This window comes from Tamandua tetradactyla, chromosome 6 (genome assembly GCF_023851605.1).
Source record: "Tamandua tetradactyla isolate mTamTet1 chromosome 6, mTamTet1.pri, whole genome shotgun sequence".
NCBI lineage: Eukaryota > Metazoa > Chordata > Mammalia > Pilosa > Myrmecophagidae > Tamandua > Tamandua tetradactyla.
Window position 1 is genome coordinate 58,036,692 of NC_135332.1, and position 19,147 is coordinate 58,055,838.

General features: G+C 38.7%; 1 protein-coding gene across 8 annotated transcripts in view; it reads right to left on the reverse strand.

The window, feature by feature from the left end:
- ZZEF1 (zinc finger ZZ-type and EF-hand domain containing 1) overlaps positions 1-19,147 on the reverse strand; it is a 170,255-nt gene that overhangs the window by 43,591 nt on the left and 107,517 nt on the right. For 7 of the 8 annotated variants that reach the window (XM_077165584.1, XM_077165583.1, XM_077165590.1 and 4 more), the window contains exons 35-37: positions 7,365-7,530; positions 6,193-6,455; positions 4,484-4,653 (exon numbers count right to left, since the gene is read on the reverse strand). In XM_077165584.1, the coding sequence (XP_077021699.1) occupies positions 4,484-4,653; positions 6,193-6,455; positions 7,365-7,530 (599 nt within the window). The remainder of the gene's footprint in view (positions 1-4,483; positions 4,654-6,192; positions 6,456-7,364; positions 7,531-19,147) is intronic. The other variant, XM_077165586.1, reaches the window with a different exon arrangement.

Consider the following 19,147-nt stretch of genomic DNA (forward strand, 5'->3'; position numbering starts at 1 on the left):
CAGTCAAGAATGTTTTCTGGGATAGGTGTCTGATGGGGAACCATCCAGATAGGGAGAATGACAGCCCTCAGCCTACATTTCCTCAGGCGATGCTGAGCATCACCCAATGATCACCTGTACTCCCTGGTCCCTCAAAGAGCTTTTTGTTGCCATGCATATTTATACATGGAATCTAAGTATCTCGGGAAGTCTTCCGTGCATGGCAGAGGGACCCCATCTTCAAGAAGTCTGGGAATGCCAGAACTCTTTGGAAGGTAGCCAACTTTTCTGCCTTCTCTGGATAAGGGGTCTATACTTTTTTAAAGTGTGAAAGTCAAGAAAGACAAAGTAGATTAAAGAGACAGGACAAATAAATGCCATGGGAACCCTGGACCAAGTGGAAGGAAAGCTATAAAAGTCATGATTGGGATAACTAGCAAAATCTGAACAGGGACTATAGATTAAACACTAACTACGTTAAGTTTCTTGGTTTTGTATACTTGTATTATGGTCCTATAAGAGAATGTCCTTGTTCTTAACTACACAGTGTAATGTTAGGAGTTAAGGAAGATGATGTCGCCAACTTATTTTCAAATGGTTTGGGACAAAAACATATATATTCTGATATTTAGAAATATTTAGAAAAATAGAGAAAGGGAGGATGTATTAACAACAGAGGTCAGTACATTAATATCTGTTTTCCAAATAGACATTGGTGACTCTTAGTCAAAAAGGAATTCTAGTCATACAATAGAATACTACTCAACAATAAAAAAAGGAACAAACAACTGACCCATGTAATAATATGATGAATTGTGAAAGTGAGTGAAAAGCCTCACACGAGAGCATATAGCATATGATTCCATTTATAAAAAGTTCTAGAATAGGAAAAACTAATCAATGGTTGAAAAAAAGCAGAACTGTGCTTGCCAATGGTGGGGCAGGGATTGACTGGGAAGGAGCATGAGGAAACTTTCTAAGGTGAGTGATGTTCTGTATCTGGTGAGGATTTAGATAACAAGGTGTATGCATTTGTTAAAACTCAGAGAATGTCAGTGCATTGTATTGTGTGTACATTTTACTTCAAAAGAGAAAAATAGCAAACAAATAATGAACTCCAGCTAGTGATATGCATGCTAAAGTATTTAGGACAATGTCTATAGTGTACTGTTGTCTGTAACTTACTTTGAAATGCATCAAAATATAAGGATTGCTGGCTAGAGGGACAGATATGTGATAAAATATAATAAAATGTTAATGGGAGAATCTAGGTGGTGTGTGTACAGGAGCTCCCTGTAAAATTCTCTCACCTTTTCTGTATGTTTTTAAATTTTCATATTTAAGTGTTATAAAAAACTGATTCTGGAGAGCCAAACTCTGAATGTGAAGGATACTAGTAATACATTAACCAATTTATTTCACTTGTACTTTGCTTTTTATGTACACTCATAGTGGTATACAAGAGTGGTAGATATTAAGGAAAAATCTGTGTCTAATAAAAGGGTTATTTCAATAGCAAAAAAAGAAAAAATTCTCGCCTTCCACACAGAAGACCCAGATTTGTTTCCTGGACCATGCAACCCTTCTCCCCTGCCACCACACACAAAAAAGAAAAAGTCTAAATGATAGGAAAAAACAATGCTCTTGGGCCCACGGGTTGAGATTTTTCATCATGTCTCTCACTTACACCAACAAATATATGTCCAGCTTCCCTTTCATAAATAGCAGAAAATATTATTGGGCAAAGCTTTCCCCGGGGGCAGAGATTAAAACAGAACTGTAAAGGTTTCTGTTAAAAAAGAGTGTTTAAAAAGCCAGTTTCCACATGCACTTCCCCCAAAACAAATAAAAAAACAAAAAATTCAACAAATTGCACTCCAATAACGGGATACTCACATGGAAGAATAATGAAATGTGACCCTGCCATACAGTATACAAAAAAAGCCATTTCAGTTTCCAAAATGGCTGATTTATACCTCCTTTACTTGCTAGACTCAGAGGAAAATATATATCTTTGCAATAGAGATATCTGGCTAGCATGTCCTTAAACTAGTGATCAAACAGCAGCAGCTATAATGGCATTTCCCTTCAAATTCAGGGGAAATATTTCATAGTAAGTACACACTGGAATTCCCCATGAAGTAGAAAGGCAGAAGGAACTGTGACCAGTTTACTAAATTGCCCCAAAGCTGCAGCTTAGTAATAACATTTAAGGGAGTGGCAGAATGGAAAGTTAGCCATTTTCTAGTAATTTCTCTGGTCTGGAGAAAATGAGTGGAGATTTGTCTTTTGTGGGGAGAATGCTTAGTAAGAGTTGGGAAAAAGTTCTCCAAAGAGGTGAATAAATTCAGTACAGTAGGGGACGGATGGCCATTTAGTTGGATTACAACTGCCTGGCTAACTAGGGTGGCTAATCTCTTGGAATTTATATGCTAATTTTTAAATTGGATTTCAGAATTCATAAGCCAAGAAGAAAATATGTGAGAATAAATTTACATTTATTAAGATAATTATAATTGAATATACTCCTTAGTTTGATTTTCTTACTTCATTCTGTGATTTTTTTGTTTTCTATACTGCACAGAATTCCAGCTACATTGGTTCATATTCTTAGGGATCTGATGACATGGTTACCAGCACTTAAGGTCCAGTTTGTCCAGTTTGGACCAAATAGGGTGAGATTTGATCAACTGTATCATCTTGTGTTCTTTGATAACATTTCATATGATTATATTTCTGATATTCGTGACAAGCTATATCTGATGGCTTTCCAATTAATTCAGAAACTAACCACATCACACAAACTGGACCCTGATTTGGCCCAGGCCATTTAATAACCTTCAGGGTCCACTTTGCATAGTGGTTCTTGCTGACCTAATTATCGCACTGGTGAATTCTTAAGGAGAAAGCCCTTTCAGCATGTGCCCCTGGACTCAAGAAACAGACTTTTAAATTATTATTCCTCTAAGACTATATCAGGGCTCCCAGAATAGTGATGGATATTGGGTCAAAACAAAGAATGCCACCCTGGAAATTCTGGGGAGGGGCAACAGGTAAACAATTATTTAGCATTTCTGACAATAGTGAACCTTGCTATAGTATATAGATAAAAGGAGAGAGATGGTAAAGGAGATGAAGGGGTGCTCTGAGCCACCCACTCAAAGATTAAGGTAATATATACATTCCAAAGGAATTCATCTACGAATTAGAACCAAAGGAAATATAAATTGAAAAACATATAACTGACCATTTGTTTGCAAAGAGAGAACTCCCTAGAAACAAAACTGCATAACATAAACTCATGAGACATTGCAGTATTATACCAAAAACAAATATATTCATTGTGTGCACCTGTCCTATGTTGTTTATTTTGTACAGCAAAGCTATCACACATATTATGCAGAATAGCATCTCCTAGTTGATATGCAGGGATATAACTTTTATTTTCTCTGCATCTGTGGGAATGACCCAGGCTTCAAGAAGTCTCACAAAGCCTGGATCCCTCAGAGCTCATGTGTGGCATGTCATAAGATGCTGAAAGTTCACAAGAAGAAACAAATATCTCCTAGATTCAAAGATGAAGACTGCAGGTTTATCCTGGTTCTCCTAATAATGTTCTCTTGGTCCCCACCATAATCTATGGGTGGCTGTGGTGCTGCCTGGAGGAGGGGTTTTGTGGTAATGGTGACACTTCAGAGATAGGCTTGAAACATTACGATGCCTGAGTCCTGCTGGCTCTTTGGCTGTACAAGGAAATAATATTTTTTCAAATTTCTGCCAATAATCTTTGTTTTTGTCTTCCGTTAAATGACAAGGGGTCCCAGTAAGCTGCAACCACAAAGTGGGGACCCTTGAACTAGTAACATGACAGAGACAGATGGCAGAAATATCAGCGGCTGCTAGGGTAAAGTCAGGGGCATTTACAATAGAAACTCAAGCTTGGAGCCTGCATAACAGAAATTATATACCCTTCCATAAAACAATCTTTAGTGTCACCATCACAGGTTAGGTCTAGACCCTGAAAGGCTCTTCTGTTTATATGTAACTACTATCTAGTTACTGTGACTACTTGATAAATAATAAGTATGTAATACCACCTTTTCACTGACTAAATATAAAAACAGCTACATACACAGAATTCACCATGGACCTGGAACTAAACTCTTTCCAAGCATAATCTTGTCCAGTTCTTTTAAAAGAACCAGGAGGCAGGTAATAGTAATAGTTAACCCTGATATTATTAAGAATAATAATGTTGTAAGCATTTCGTAAACATTAACTCAATGAATCCTCACAGCAGCCCTATGCAAAAGGTATTACTTTTACCATCCCTATTTTATAGCTGAGAAAACTGAAGGAAAAAGATGATAGTAACTTGCCCAAAGTCTAACAGAGCAGAGATCTGAATCCAGGCAGACTGGGTTTTAACTACTCTATGTTGTCTTGTGCGAATGGTTCTCCCTTTAGGGATCAACCTGTGATTCTGTAAGGAACTGTTATTTACATTGTAGTACACAAAAGGGCCTGCCTCTGATGTCTCTTCAGCAGCCTGGACAGTTTTTCCTTCTAGCTGCTCCTCTGGTGTCCAGGTGGGTAAAGTGACCGGTAGGACCTGATTTTCTGGAGTAGATCCACCATCTGGCAATACACCAAGAAGAGCTAGAGCTTTAAGTCCTATATGGGAAGGAAATAAGAGAACGGTTAAAAGCTTGATAGTAAGGATTAGTCTTGGCAAATGCCATAAATGACTTGGCCATTATCTGGAAATAGATAGCTGAGGTCTACACAAACTCAATCAAAGAGCACTCAATTCAAACATCCCTGGCTATCCAAGCTATTCAGTTCCAAATTCAGAGAGTGAAAGTTCGACTAGTGAGCTATTTGTACTTTATTAACAACAGAAGACAAAAGATAAAACAGGTGTGCTAGCTTGAAACTGTTACGTACCCCAGAAAAGTCATGGTCTTTTAATCCTAATCCAATCTTGGGGGCAGACCTATTCTTTAGGGTGGAACCTATTGACTAGATTATATCCATAGAGATGTGCCCTACCCAATTGTGGATATGACCTTTTGATTAGATGGAGATGTGACTGCCCATTGAGAGCAGGTCTTAATTAGTTTACTGAAGTTTTTAAGAGAGTTCACGGAGAGGGTAAGAGTTCTGAGAGACAAAGACACCGACACTTCGAGATGCTTGGAGACAGAAGCTTAGAGAGGAGCTAGGAGCTGAAAGCAGTGAAACCCACAAGCAAAGGGCCAGTAGATGTTGACTTGTGCCTTCCCATGAGATGCTAAGCAAGCCAGAACCCAGAGTTTTACCACAGAGAAGCCAAGTAAGAACCTCAGACACCAGCTATGTGCCTTCCCAGCTGACAGATAAATCCTGGATGTTTTTCTGCCTTTCTTCGGAGTCAAGTTTCTTCTCTAAATGTCCATTTGGACATTTTTAAGGCCTTAGAACTTGTAACCTAATAAAACCTTTATAAAAGCTGATCCATTTTAGGCATATCGCATTCCAGCAGCTTTAGCAAACTAAAACAAGCCTATCGGGTACCAATTTTTAAAAATTGTAAACATTAAAGTTTTTATAGTAGCACCACAAACTAGCTTTCTAAATTACTACTGGCATACAGATGATAAAATAGCTCTAAAACACTAATACTACTCACCTGCTACCTAATACAGGTCTGATTTTCCTAACGTTTATTAGAATGGGGAGCCTATAATGCTATTCAAGTTATTTTTTCTCTAGCAATCCTTAGTAAAGTAAAAATTATCTAGATATTTTGTTAATCCAACTATTTTACCTGTAAACAGCTCTCATCTAATAGTTGCGTGGAAGCCAATTTACACTCCAGGAGTCCTTCAGCAAAGTTAAATTTGATACATTCAAATGCTAAACACTCCACCCACACATCAAGTCTTTATAATTATTATTTTTACATCTTCATGTAAATATTTTAGAGAAATTATATGCAACTATCATGCAAGCATTTCTCTCAAATGTATTTGGAAACTTAAAATCATGTACCACACAAGGGTGAGCCCCTGCACAAGAAAACTGTTCTTTGTGGCTCTAAGCAGGGCACAGTATTTCACTTCTACCAGGGTTTTTTCCTCACAAGCAGCCAATTCATAACATCTGAATCTAGGTAATTTGTATATGGGGGTTCACAAGCAGCTGAGGGTTTCCGTGCATGAAAAACATCACCTTTTCCCTGGTGAGCCTTCATCAGACAGGCCCCGACAAGCTGCACACACTGGCCCCGCAGGATGTTAGCACTGCTGCGGGCCTGGGGGTCCAGCTTCTCCCCATCCACATCCTCTGCACTGGCCAGGTGGGCACTATAAAGAGCCAAAGCGGCAAAGAGCAGCCAGGAGTAATTGTGGATGTAAGGCTGGATGAGCCTCTGCCGGTCGCTGATCCGAATGGTCACCATCGGGTGGGCTGTGATGCTGTGGGTTGGCAAATGGCTGCAAAGGCAAGACACTGTTAGGAACTGCCAGAATGATCAAAATATATAGTGGTCAATGAATGGGAAGGGTAAAGGGTATGGTATGTATGAGTTTTTTCTTTTCATTTCTTTTTCCAGAGTGATGCAAATGTTCTAAGAAATTATTATGGTGATGAATATATAACTATGTAATGATATTGTGAGCCAGTGATTGTACACCAAGTATGGAATGTTCATATGTTAAGAATGTTTGTGTTTGTATGTTGTTTCGTCAATAAAAATATTTAAAAAAAACAAAAACAAAAACACAAAACTGCCAGCCTTTGTGAGGCTCCAAAGAGGAGAGGAGGGGCTGAGGGGAGCATGTGTATGGCCATGACTGGGCACTAGTCCCCTCTAAAGCTGTGGTTATTAACCTCTTACGGATCACAGAACCCTTTGAAAATTTAGAGAGACTATGGACCTTTTTCCCAGATAATGAACAATCACAAACATTGCAGATACCATTTTAGGATTTCACAACTCCCAGAAGACAATCTATGGAAACTATGCCAAGCAAGAATACCACATTATGAATTTTGGAAGGTATGATAATAATATTTTGATTATGAGAGAAAATGACCATAATACTTAGAGATGCATATGAAATATGTAGGAGGGAAATAACTTGATGTCTGGAATTTGCTTCAAAATACTTTAACAAAGGAAAAAAAGAAAAAACCCAGGAAGGAATAAACTAAGCACATGCAGTAAAATATTCCTTATTGTTGAATCTAGGTAATAGATATGGGAATTCACTATACTAGTCTCTACTTACAGGTATATTTGAAAACTTTTATAATAAAACTCTTTTTAAAGAAAGTAAGAAGCCCCTTCAGAAAATGAAGGAATATTTTAAAGAGAAGGCTACAGATCACCTGAGACATACCCGTAGGAATATTTCTTTGCTGTATAGCATCCATAGCAAAGATCAAAGTCATCACACACGTTGCAATTCATTCTCCGGCCTATGATCAAACCCTGGCAGTGGTCACAAGTAAACTCCATGTTGACCATTTCGTGGTCATCCCCATGGCCCTCAGGCTTCACTCCACCTTGGGGAAAGAAAACAGGAGTATGAGGAAAACAGAGAAAAGGGCTCCTGGAAGGGCTAGTTTCCCAACCCAAACAATTCTAGCACAAGGGCTGTTTTCAATTTATTGCTCAGGAATAGCAGGTGCCACAGGCATCCTCTGGAGACCAGGGCATTCTGCCCAAGTGGCTCTGAGCATAGGAATGCACAGAACTTCTCTGGCAATGGAACAGTGGACTGCCCCTGCCCCTTTCTTTTCCAGAATAGCAGTGAATCTGATCAAAGAATTGACCAACTCCCATCATGACCACTGTTTGGCAGAAACAAACCCACATACTACTTGTGAGCTATCTCCCATGACTCCTCCTCTGACAAATATTAAGCATTTGATGACATATTCCTCAAATCCAAGTATTGGGGAGTGTCAGCTTTTTGCCCTTGCTTTTTCATCACCAGATAAATGGCAATCTATATGACATTCGGGTGCTGGAGAATTGGAAGGAGGAGAGGAGAGGAGTGAGAGAAGAACTTTAAAAAGTATCAAGTAAAAAGACCTGTACACAGAAAACTACAAGAAATTACTAAAAGAAATCGCAGAAGACCTAAATAAATGGAAAGGCATACTGTGTTCACGGACTAGAAGACTAAATATAGTTAAGATGTCAATTCTACTCAAATTGATTTATAGATTAAATGCAATATCAATTCAAATCCCAACAACCTACTCTGCAGAAATAGAAAAAGCCAATAACCAAATTCATTTGGAAGGGCAGGGTCCCCTGAATAGCTAAGAATATCTTGAGAAAGAAAAATGAAACGGGAGGTCTCATACTACCTGACTTTAAAGCAAATTACAAAGCAACAGTGGTCAAAAAAGCATGGTAGGAACATCAACAACAACAAAAAAGCATGGTACTGAATAAAGACAGATATACTGACCAATGGAATCAAAATGAGTGTTTAGAAATAGATTCTCTCATCTATGGACAACTGATCTCTTGATAAGGCCGCCAAGCCAACCCACCTGGGACAGAGCAGCCTCTTCAATAAGTGGTATTTGGAGAAATAGATATCCATATGCAAAAGAATGAAAGAGGATCCATACTTGACACCCTAAACAAAAATTAACTCAAAATGGATCAAAGACCTAAACATTAGAGTTAGATTATAAAATTCTTAGGAGAAAATGTACAGAATATCTTATAAATCTTGTAATAGCAGTTGGTTTCCTAGAACTTACACCCAAAGCATGAGCATTGAAAAAAGAACCAGATAATGGGATCTCCTCAAAATTAAACACTTTTGTTCATCAAAGAACTTTGTCAGGAAAGTAAAAAGGCAGCCTATGTAATGGGAGACAATATTTGGAAACTTCTTATCAGATAAGGGTTTAGTATCCAGAATATATAAAGATATTTTTCAATTCAACAACAAAAAGATAAACAACCCAATTAAAAAATGGGCAAAAGACATGAACAGACACTTTTCAGAAGAAGAAATACAACTGGTTAAAAGACACATGAAAAAATGCTCAACTTCACTGGCTATTAGGAAATACAAATCAAAACCACAATGAGATATCATCTGACACCCACTAGAATGGCCATTAACAAAAGAAAAGAAAACAAAACAAAAACAGAAAATGACAAGTTGCTGGAGAGGATGTAAAGAAAGATGCACACTTATCCACTGTTAGTGGGAATGTAAAATGGTATAAATGCTCTAGAAGGCAGTTTGGCAGGTCCTGAGGAACCTAAGTATAGAATTACCATATGATCCAATCCCATTACTAGGCATATATTCAGAGGACACATATATTCAGAGGCAAGGACACAAACAGACATTTGCACATCAATATTTATAGCAGCACTATTTACGACTGCCAAGATTTGGAAACAGCCCAAATGTCATCAATGGATGAGTGGCTGAACAAGCTGTGGTATATACATTTGATGGGATACTGTGCTGGTTTGAAATGATGTATGGACCCTAGAAAAGCCATGTTTTAATCCTAATCCCATTTTGTAAAGGCAGCTGTTTCTTCTAATTCCTACTCAGTATTGAATGTTTGAAGCTGTAATTAGGTCATCTTCCTGGAGATGTGATTTAATCAAGAGTGGTTGTTAAACTGGATTAGCTGGAGGTGTGTCTCCACCCATTTGGGTGGGTCTTGAGAAGTTTCTGGAGTCCTACAAAAGAGGAAACATTTTGGAGAATGAAGGAGATTCAGGGAGAGCAAAGCAGAACAACATAGCCATGAGAAGCAGAGTCCACCAGCCAGCGACCTTTGGAGATGAAGAAGGAAAATGCCGACTTCTGGGCCAAGATGGAGGCTTAACAAGGTGTGCATTTTAGTTCGTCCTCCAGAACAACTACTAAAAAACCAGAAACAGTACAGAACAGCTCCTGGGGCCATGTCAGTGACCGGACACACAGCGTACTGCAATCTGGACCAGCTGTGAGCCTACCCAGAAACGTGAGTTCCCAAAGCCATGGCGGCTGGCGCCCCTCCCCAACAAGTGGCTAACCAGAGAGGAAAGGAAAGAGACTTTATCAGCAGCAGGAGCTGAGCCCAACCAAACACCAATTGTGGAATTAATTAACAAATTCTGACTACTAAAAACAGGCCCCCAGCTCAGGTGAACCTGGTCAAAGTGGAGGTTGCTCATTTTTGCCCTGGGGCCAAGGGGGCAGGGCTGACAGATAAAGAAAAAAAAAAAAAGAAGGAAACAGAGGTATTTGTGGCTGTGTTTCTACAAAGTCTTGACTGCCTTTGAATACAGCAGCGGGGCTTCTTGGGCTGCCCCTGCCCCAGGCATAGGCAGAAATAAGCTTGTTTGGGGGCTTGTCTGGAGCCTGTGCCTTCCCCAGGGGAGGGGTGAAGCCCAGCTCAGGTGGAATCCCTCCCTCAAAGAATTCAGACACCAGGGGTTGGTAATTTGAAGCCATTAAAACCAGCCTACAACCTCTCCTCTGTCTCCACCACGCCCCCAGCAGGGACAGTCTGTCAAAGTTAAAGGTGCCGCATCTTCTTATGCTGGTGGGACCTGCAGGCAGACAAGCACCACATACTGGGCAGGATAAGAAAAACAGAGCCCAGAGACTTCACTGGAAAGTCTTTCAACCTGCTGGGTCTCACCCTCAGGGAACACAACACAGGTGACTCTTTCCTCCTGACAGGAGGCCAGTTTGGTCTGGGAAAATCTGGCTGAGGTCTATAAAACTTAAGCAGACCTTCCTAAGTGTGTGTGTATGGGGAAGGCACCATACAAACAGGGCAAGAAACAAGAAAACAAGAACTGAAAAATTCTCCTCTGTTAAACAAAACTTAAGCTAGAGGTCCAGATAAAGCTGAACTGAATGTTAAAGAACAGACAGACAACAAATTCATCCAGCAAGAAAACCCTAGATAAAAGAAGTGAAAGCAATCTCCAGAATAAACTAATTAAGGTAATTAAATGCCTAGACACCAGCAAAAAATAACAAATCACACTAGGAAAAATGAAGAGATGGCCCAGTCAAAGGAACAAATCAACAATTCAAATGACATACAGGAGCTGAAACAATTAATTCAGAATATATGAACAGACATGGAAAACCTCATCAAAAACCATATCAACGAATTGAAAAAATCAACGATTCAAATGACATACAGGAGCTGAAACAATTAATTCAGAATATATGAACAGACATGGAAAACCTCATCAAAAACCATATCAATGAATTGAGGGAGGATATAAAGAAGGCAAGGAATGAACAAAAAGAAGAAATCAAAAGTCTGAAAAAACAAATCACAGAACTTATGGGAATGAAAGGCAAGGTAGAAGAGATGAAAAAAACAATGGAAACCTACATTGGTAGATTTCGAGAGACAGAATATAGGATTAGTGATTTGGAGGGTAGAACATCTGAAATCCAGCAAGAAAAAGAAAATATAGGGAAAAAAATGGAAAAATATGAGCAGGGACTCAGGGAATTGAAAGACAATATGAAACACACGAATATACGTGTTGTGGGTATCCCAGAAGGAGAAGAGAAGGGAAAGGAGGAGAAAAACTAATGGAGGAAATTATCACTGAAAATTTCTCAACTCTTATGAAAGACTTAAAATTACAGATAAAAGAAGTGCAGCGTACCCCAAAGAGAATAGATTCAAACAGACGTACTGTAAGACATTTACTAATCAGAATGTCAGAGGTCAAAGAGAAAGAGAGAATCTTGAAAGCTGCAAGAGAAAAGTAATCCATCACGTACAAAGGAAGCCCAGTAAGACTACGCGTAGATCTCTCAGCAGAAACCATGGAGGCGAGAAGACAGTGGGATGATATATTTAAATTACTAAAAGAGAAAAATTGCCAACCAAGAATTCTATATCCAGCAAAACTGTCCTTCAAAAATGAGGGAGAAATTAAAACATTTTCAGACAAAAAATCACTGAGAGAATTTGTGACCAAGAGACCAGCTCTGTAAGAAATTCTAAAGGGAACACTAGAGACAGATACGAAGACAGAAAAGAGAGGTGTGGAGAAGAGTGTAGAAAGGAAGACTGTGAGTAAAAAGAAGGAAAATTAGATATGACATATAAAATCCAGAAAACAAAATAGCAGAAGAAAGTATTACCCGTGTAGTAACAACACTGAATGTTATTGGATTAAACTCCCCAATCAAAAGACATAGTCTGGCAGAATGGATTAAAAAACAGGACCCATCTATATGCTGTCTCTACTCAAAGGACAGGAAGGCAAGGACACAATCGGACATTTGCACACCAATGTTTACAGCAGCATTATTTACAATTACCAAGAAATGGAAACAGCCAAAATGTCCATCAACATATGGGTGGCTAAACAAACTGTGGCATATACATAAGATGGAATATTATGCAGCTGTAAGACAGAATAAAGTCATGAAGCATGTAACAACATAGATGGACCTTAACGACATTACGCTGAGTGAGATTATCCAAAAACAAAAGGACAAATACTGTATGGTCTCACTGATATGAACTGACATTAGTGAATAAACTTGGAATATTTTGGTGGCAACAGACACCATCAGGAGATAGAAATAGGGTAAGATATTGGGTAACTGGAGCTGAAGGGATACAGATTGTACAACAGGACTGAATATAAAAACACAGAAATGGACAGCACAATACTACCTAACTGTTATACAATTATGTTAAAACACTGAATGAAGCGGAATGTGAGAATGATAGAGGGAGGAGGGCTGGGGGCATAAATGAAATCAGAAAGAAAGCCAGACGATAAACATTGAGATGGTATAATCTAGGAATGCCTAAAGTGTATAATGATACTGACTAAATGTACAAATTTAAAATGTTTTTGCACGAGGAAGAACAAAGGAATGTCATTACTGCAGGGTGCTGAAAATAGATGGTAATTAATATTTAAAAATTTCAACTTATGTGTGAGACTAAAGCAAAAAATGCTGACTTGGTACAAAATTTATATTTTGACTAGTGCATCTCCTAATATAACTTATGTAGATAGTTGGTTGAACAACATAAGTAATGGAACCTTGCGTAGGACATGAGATTTTGTTGGTTTGTCCAGAGTGATGTCCCGATGAATCCCAGAGTGATTTGATCAGTGAGCAGAAAAGTATTTGCAAGGTCCCCTTCGGGGAATGGTTGAGAATGGGGCAAAATTCAACCTCAAGTTGAATTCTTGATATTCTCACAAGCAGTGTGGACAACCAAAGCTATAGGCTGAGCCCCCAGTCTTGGGGTCTGTTCATATGAAACTTAACCCCACAAAGGTTAAGGTCAAGCCTACTTAAAATTAGGCCTAAGAGTCACCCTCAAGAGAACCTCTTTTGTTGCTCAGATGTGGCCCCTCTCTCCAGCCAACACAACAAGCAAACTCACTGCCCTCCCCCTGTCTAGATGGGACATGACTCCCAGGGGTGTGAACCTTCTTGGCAATGTGGGACAGAAATCCCAGAATGAGCTGAGACTCAGCATCAAGAGATTGAGAAAAACTCTAGAATGAGCTGAGACCCAGCATCAAGGGACTGAGAAAACCTTCTCGACCAAAAGGGGGAAGAGTGAAATGAGACAAAGTGGCAATGGCTGAGAGATTCCAAACAGAGTCGAGAGGTTACCCTGGAGGTTATTCTTTATGCATTAAGTAGATATCCCCTTGTTATCCAAGCTGTAAAGAAGAGGCTGGAGGGAACTGCCTGAAAATGTAGAGCTGTCTTCCAGTAGCCATGTTTCTTGATGATGATTGTGTAATGATACAGCTTTCACAATGTGACTGTGTGATTGTGAAAATCTTGTGTCTGATGCTCCTTTTATCTACCTTGTCAACAAAAGAGTAGAACATATGGAATAAAAATAAATAATAGGGGGAACAAATGCTAAAATAAATTTAGTTTGAAATGCCAGTGATCAATGAAAGGGAGGGGTAAGGGGTATGGTATGTAAAATTTTTTGTCTGTTTTCGTTTTATTTTTCTACTGTCTTTTTATTTCTTTTTCTGAATTGGTGCAAATGTTCTAAGAAATGATCATGATAATGATATGCAACAATGTGATAATATTGTGAATTACTGATGATATATGTAGAAGGGAATGAGCATATATTCAGAATGCTTGTGTTTCTTTCTTTTATTTTTTTTAAATTAATAAAAAATTAAAAAAAAAAAAAAAAGAAGGAAATGCCTCCTGGGGAGCTTCATGAAACAGGAAGCCAGGAGAAGAAGCTAGCAAATGACACCGTGTTTGCCATGTGCCCTTCCAGATGAGAGAGGAACCCTGACCGTGTTCACCATGTGCCTTTCTGGATGAGAGAGAAATCCTGTGTTTGCAATGTGCCTTCTCACTTGAGAGAGAGACCTTGATTTCACTGGGCTTCTTAAACCAAGGTATCTTTCCCTGGATGCCTTTGATGGACATTTCTACAGACTTCCTTTAACTGGGAAATTTTCTCGGCCTTAGAACTGTAAACTAGCAACTTATTAAATTCCCCTTTTTAAAAGCCATTCTGTTTCTGGTATATTGCATTCCGGCAGCTAGCAAATGAGAACAGATACTATGCAGCTATAAAACAGATTAAAGTCATGGAGCACATAGCAAGGTTAATGAACCTTGAGGACATTATGCTGAATGAAATTAGTCAGAAACAAAAGGACAAATACTGTATGGTCTCCCTAATATGATCTAACATTAATCAGTGAACTTCAAGAGTTGAAATTAAGAATTTAGGTTATTAGGAGATAGAAAGAGGGTAGTGATTAGACATTTGGTGTTGAAGGAGTACAGAATGTGTTACAGGACTGACTGTAAAAATCCAGCAATGGAGAGCATAATATACCTGATGGTAGCACAAAAATATAAGTACACTGAATGAAGCTGAATGTGAGCATGGTTGAGGGAGAAGGGCTGGGGTCACATATGAAACCGGAAGGAGAGATAGAACATAAAGAGACTGTATAACTTAGGAATGCCTAGAGTGTACAATGATAGTGATTAAATGTACAAATATAAAAATGCTTTTGCATGAGGGAGAACAAATTAATGTCAACATCGCAAGGTGGTGAACATGGATGGTATATAGGAAAAAGTACAATCAGTGCAAGCTAGGGTCTATAGTCAACAATAACACTGTAATATGCTTCCACTGGAATGGAAAACGACCCCGAATAGCTAAACACATTCTGAAGAAGAATGAGGTAGGAGGATTAACAATTCCTGACTTTAAAACTTAGTATAAAGCCACAGTGGTCAAAACAGCATGGTACTGGCACAAAGACAGAAGTACTGACCAATGGATTGAATCGAGGGTGCAGAAATAGACCACCCACATCTATGGTCAACAGATTTTTTACAAGGCCCCCAAAGCCACTGAATTAGGACAAAGTAATCTTTTCAATAAATGGGCATGAGAGAACTGAATATCAATAGCCAAAAGAATGAGAGGACCCTTACCTTACACCCCACATAAAAATTAACTCAAAGTAGACCAAACACCTAAATATAAGAACTAGCACCATAAAGCTTATAGAAGAAAATGAAGGGAAACAACTTTAAGACCTAGTAACAGAAGGTAGCTTCCTAAACTTACTCCCAAAGTACAAAAGAAAAAACAGATAATTGGGAACTCTTCAAAATCAAATGCTTCTGCATCGCAAAAGACTTTGTCAAGAAGGTGAAGAGGCAGCCAACTCAATGAGAGAAAAATTTGGAAATCACATCATCTTGTACACATAAAAAAATCATACAACACAACAACAACAACAAAAAATGCAACAACAACAAAAAACAACACAATTATAAAATGGCCCAAGATATGAATAGGCATTTTTCTGAAGAGCAAATACAGATGGCTCAAGAGCACATGAAGAGATGCTCATTTTCACTAGCTATAAGGGAAATGCAGATCAAGACTACAATGAGATACCACTTCACACCTATAAGAATGGCTGCTATTAAACAAACAGGAGACTACAAATGTTGGAGAGGATGTGGAGAAATTGGGACACTTATGCACTGCTGGTGGGACTGTATAATGATGCAACCACTATGGAAGACAGTTTGGTAGTTCCTTAGGAAACTAAATATCTAGTTGCCCTATAACCCAGCAATAGCACTATTTGGTATATATCAAGAAGAGCTGAAAGCAGTGATGCAAACAGACATTTGCACACCAATACTCATAGCAGCATTATTCACAATCGCCAAAAGATGGAAACAATCCAAATGCCCATCAACAGACGAGTGGTTTAACAAAATGTGGTATATACATATGAAAAATATTATGTAGCAATAAGACGAAATGATGTCCTGAAGCACATGACAAGATGGATGAGCCTTGAGGACAATGTTGAGAGAAATAAACCAGACACAAGAGGATAGAGACTGTATGACTCCACTTTTATGACCACAATAAAAAAAATTGGGGGCTTATAATACAGAATATAGGGGACTTAGAGATACCTAGACACTAGAAATGGGTGAACAGTTAGCTAATGAGGCTAAACTCAAATGTAAGGGAACAGATAAAAGTGAAGGCAGTTCTCTAGTGGGTCTATAAGTAATATTATCATGTTGAAGGTGAACATGATTGAAAGGGGTTGTATAGACCTATGAGCCCCACCGATTAACACTAGAAATATAAGTAAGTTCTTGTAAGAACTACTACAAAGGTATGATTCATGTACAAAGACTGTTTAAGTCCAGGGTACAGGGGCAAAACTGATATTGGATGCTATGGGCTATATTTAACAGGAAAACATCAGCAGTACCACAGCAACAGCAGAGGTAAATAATAGGGGGAGGGACAAGAATTAAAAGGAGGTTTAGATTTCCTATTTGGTGAGGGTGTGTTTATTGGTTATCTTTTTCTTGGAAACAATGAAATTATCTAAAATTGAGAGTGTTGATAGACTTTGGGTATTATACGTGACGCCTAATGAATGCAGGTGGCTGAAGGATGTACTGAGAGAGAAGCAGATTGGCAAGCGATGGTGTATACATACGATCGAATATTTTGCTGCTACAAATAGGAATGAAGTCATGAGGCATGCAACAATGTGAGTGAACCTGTGAGACAATTGGTAAGGCAAAATAAGCCAGAAACAAAAGAGCAATAATTGTATGATTTCTTTGAGAAAATGCTTATAAGAAAATAGGGGCCTAGACTATAAGCTCTTATAGCAGACACATTTAGTCTGGAGTGCTAACTATTATTTCTGGATTTTGAGAGGCTGTTTTATATACGTCTAACCTGCTACATAGAGATAAGAATAAAGTTCATCAGGGATTAAGGTAATTCAGAACACGGGGTAAGGAAGACAGTGTCCATATTTTAGTTGACTCTTTTGAGACCAAGGGAAGAAGGGTTTATTCTGTCTGGAACCTAAATTTTCTGTGACACATAATCTAACTCAACCTGTTTGGATAGTTCATTTGAACAATTGAAGCACACAGAGTCCAGAATAAGAATGAAGGCCTTTAATCCTGTATAGCTTAATGTAATACCTGGATACTTCCTAGAATATATTAAGCAGATAATCAGAAAGTATTGGCAAAGTGCCATGAGGGATGGGAGAAAATATATAGAACTATGAAATTTCACCACGGGCGAAAACCCTGACACTGTACCAAACATTAGGGACACCCAAATCAACAGGCCAAGCCCTTGATCTTGAGGCTTACTCTTGTGAAGCTTATGTATGTAGTGGAGAAGCTTAGCCTACCTATAGGTATGCCTAAGAGTTAGTTCCAGAGGACCTCTTTTATTGCTCATATGTGGTCCCGCTGTCTCTAAGCCCAACTGGGCAAGTGAAATCATGGCCCTCCCCACTACGTGGGATGATATCCAGGGGTGAGAGTCTCCCTGGTGGCATGGGAGATGACTATCAGGGATGAGTTCGGCCCTGGCACTGTGGGATTTATAACGCCATCCTGACCAAAAGAGGGAAAAGAAGTATAACTAATGAAGTATCAGCAGCTGAGAGAGTTCACATAGAGCTGAGAGTCAACTCTGGAGGTCACTCTTATGAAAGCTTCAGTTAGACATTGCTACCTATTGTAAATTGCCAAATCCCAACCAAAACCATCCCAGCCAATGCTAAAGAACACCTAGGGCAATATATAAGATTCTACAAAGTTTCCACGCACTAGGGTAACTTTCAATAAACCTACAACCTCCAGATGGGTCCCTGAACCAGATAAGTCCTGAAACCTAGAGGGCGCAGCCTCTCCAGAACATCAGCTAGTTCCATCTCCCCATATTATTGACAGCCCCTTACAACATGAGAAAGTTAGAATGGCCATAGCCCAAATACCCCTAAAGAGTGGGACAGAAAGATTAAAGGTGATGTCGGAGTTATACAGAGAAGTTAGGGATTAACAAACGAGTATGACTACTGAATCATCATACTGATATTTCTTTTAGTCTCCAGTACCTTAGAGCAGCTAGAAGTAAAAATCTAAAATTGTGGAATTGTAATCATACCAAACTCTGAAATGTTTTCTACAACTAATCATTGTGCTGTGCTTTGAAATGTATTGCTTTTTTGTATATACGTTATTTTTCACAAAAAAGAAAAAAAACAGTTGATTGCGATGATAAAAAAAATTTATTTCTTCTAGCCTCCTATACTCTGGAGCAGCTAGAAGGAAAAATCTGAGATGATGGTATGGTAGCCCATGACAAACTCTGGGATATGTCCTGTAACTACTTGTTGAAGAGTTTTTGAAAACTATTGTTTTTTTCTTTCTTTGCTTTGTATATATGTTATATTATACAATAAAAAAAAGTTTAAAGAAAATAAATAAAAAATAGGGGGAGATAAAGGGTAAAAATTGGGTAGATTGAAACACTGTGGGTCAATGAGAGGGAGGGATAAGGGTATGGAATGTATGAGTTCTTTTTTTTTTTTTGGTCTTCCTTTGTTTTCCTGGAGTGATGCAAATGTTCTAAAAATGATGATGGGGAAGAATACACAATTATGTGAGGATATTGTGTGCCACTGTATAATACGGTTGGACTTGTGTGTGTGGATATCTCTCAATAAAAATACTTTTAAAATGTATCAAATCTTTGTAGTCCTCTTCCATTCTCCCACCCACCTTGAGGCAAGATAGTAGGGCTCTATCAAGGAACTCAG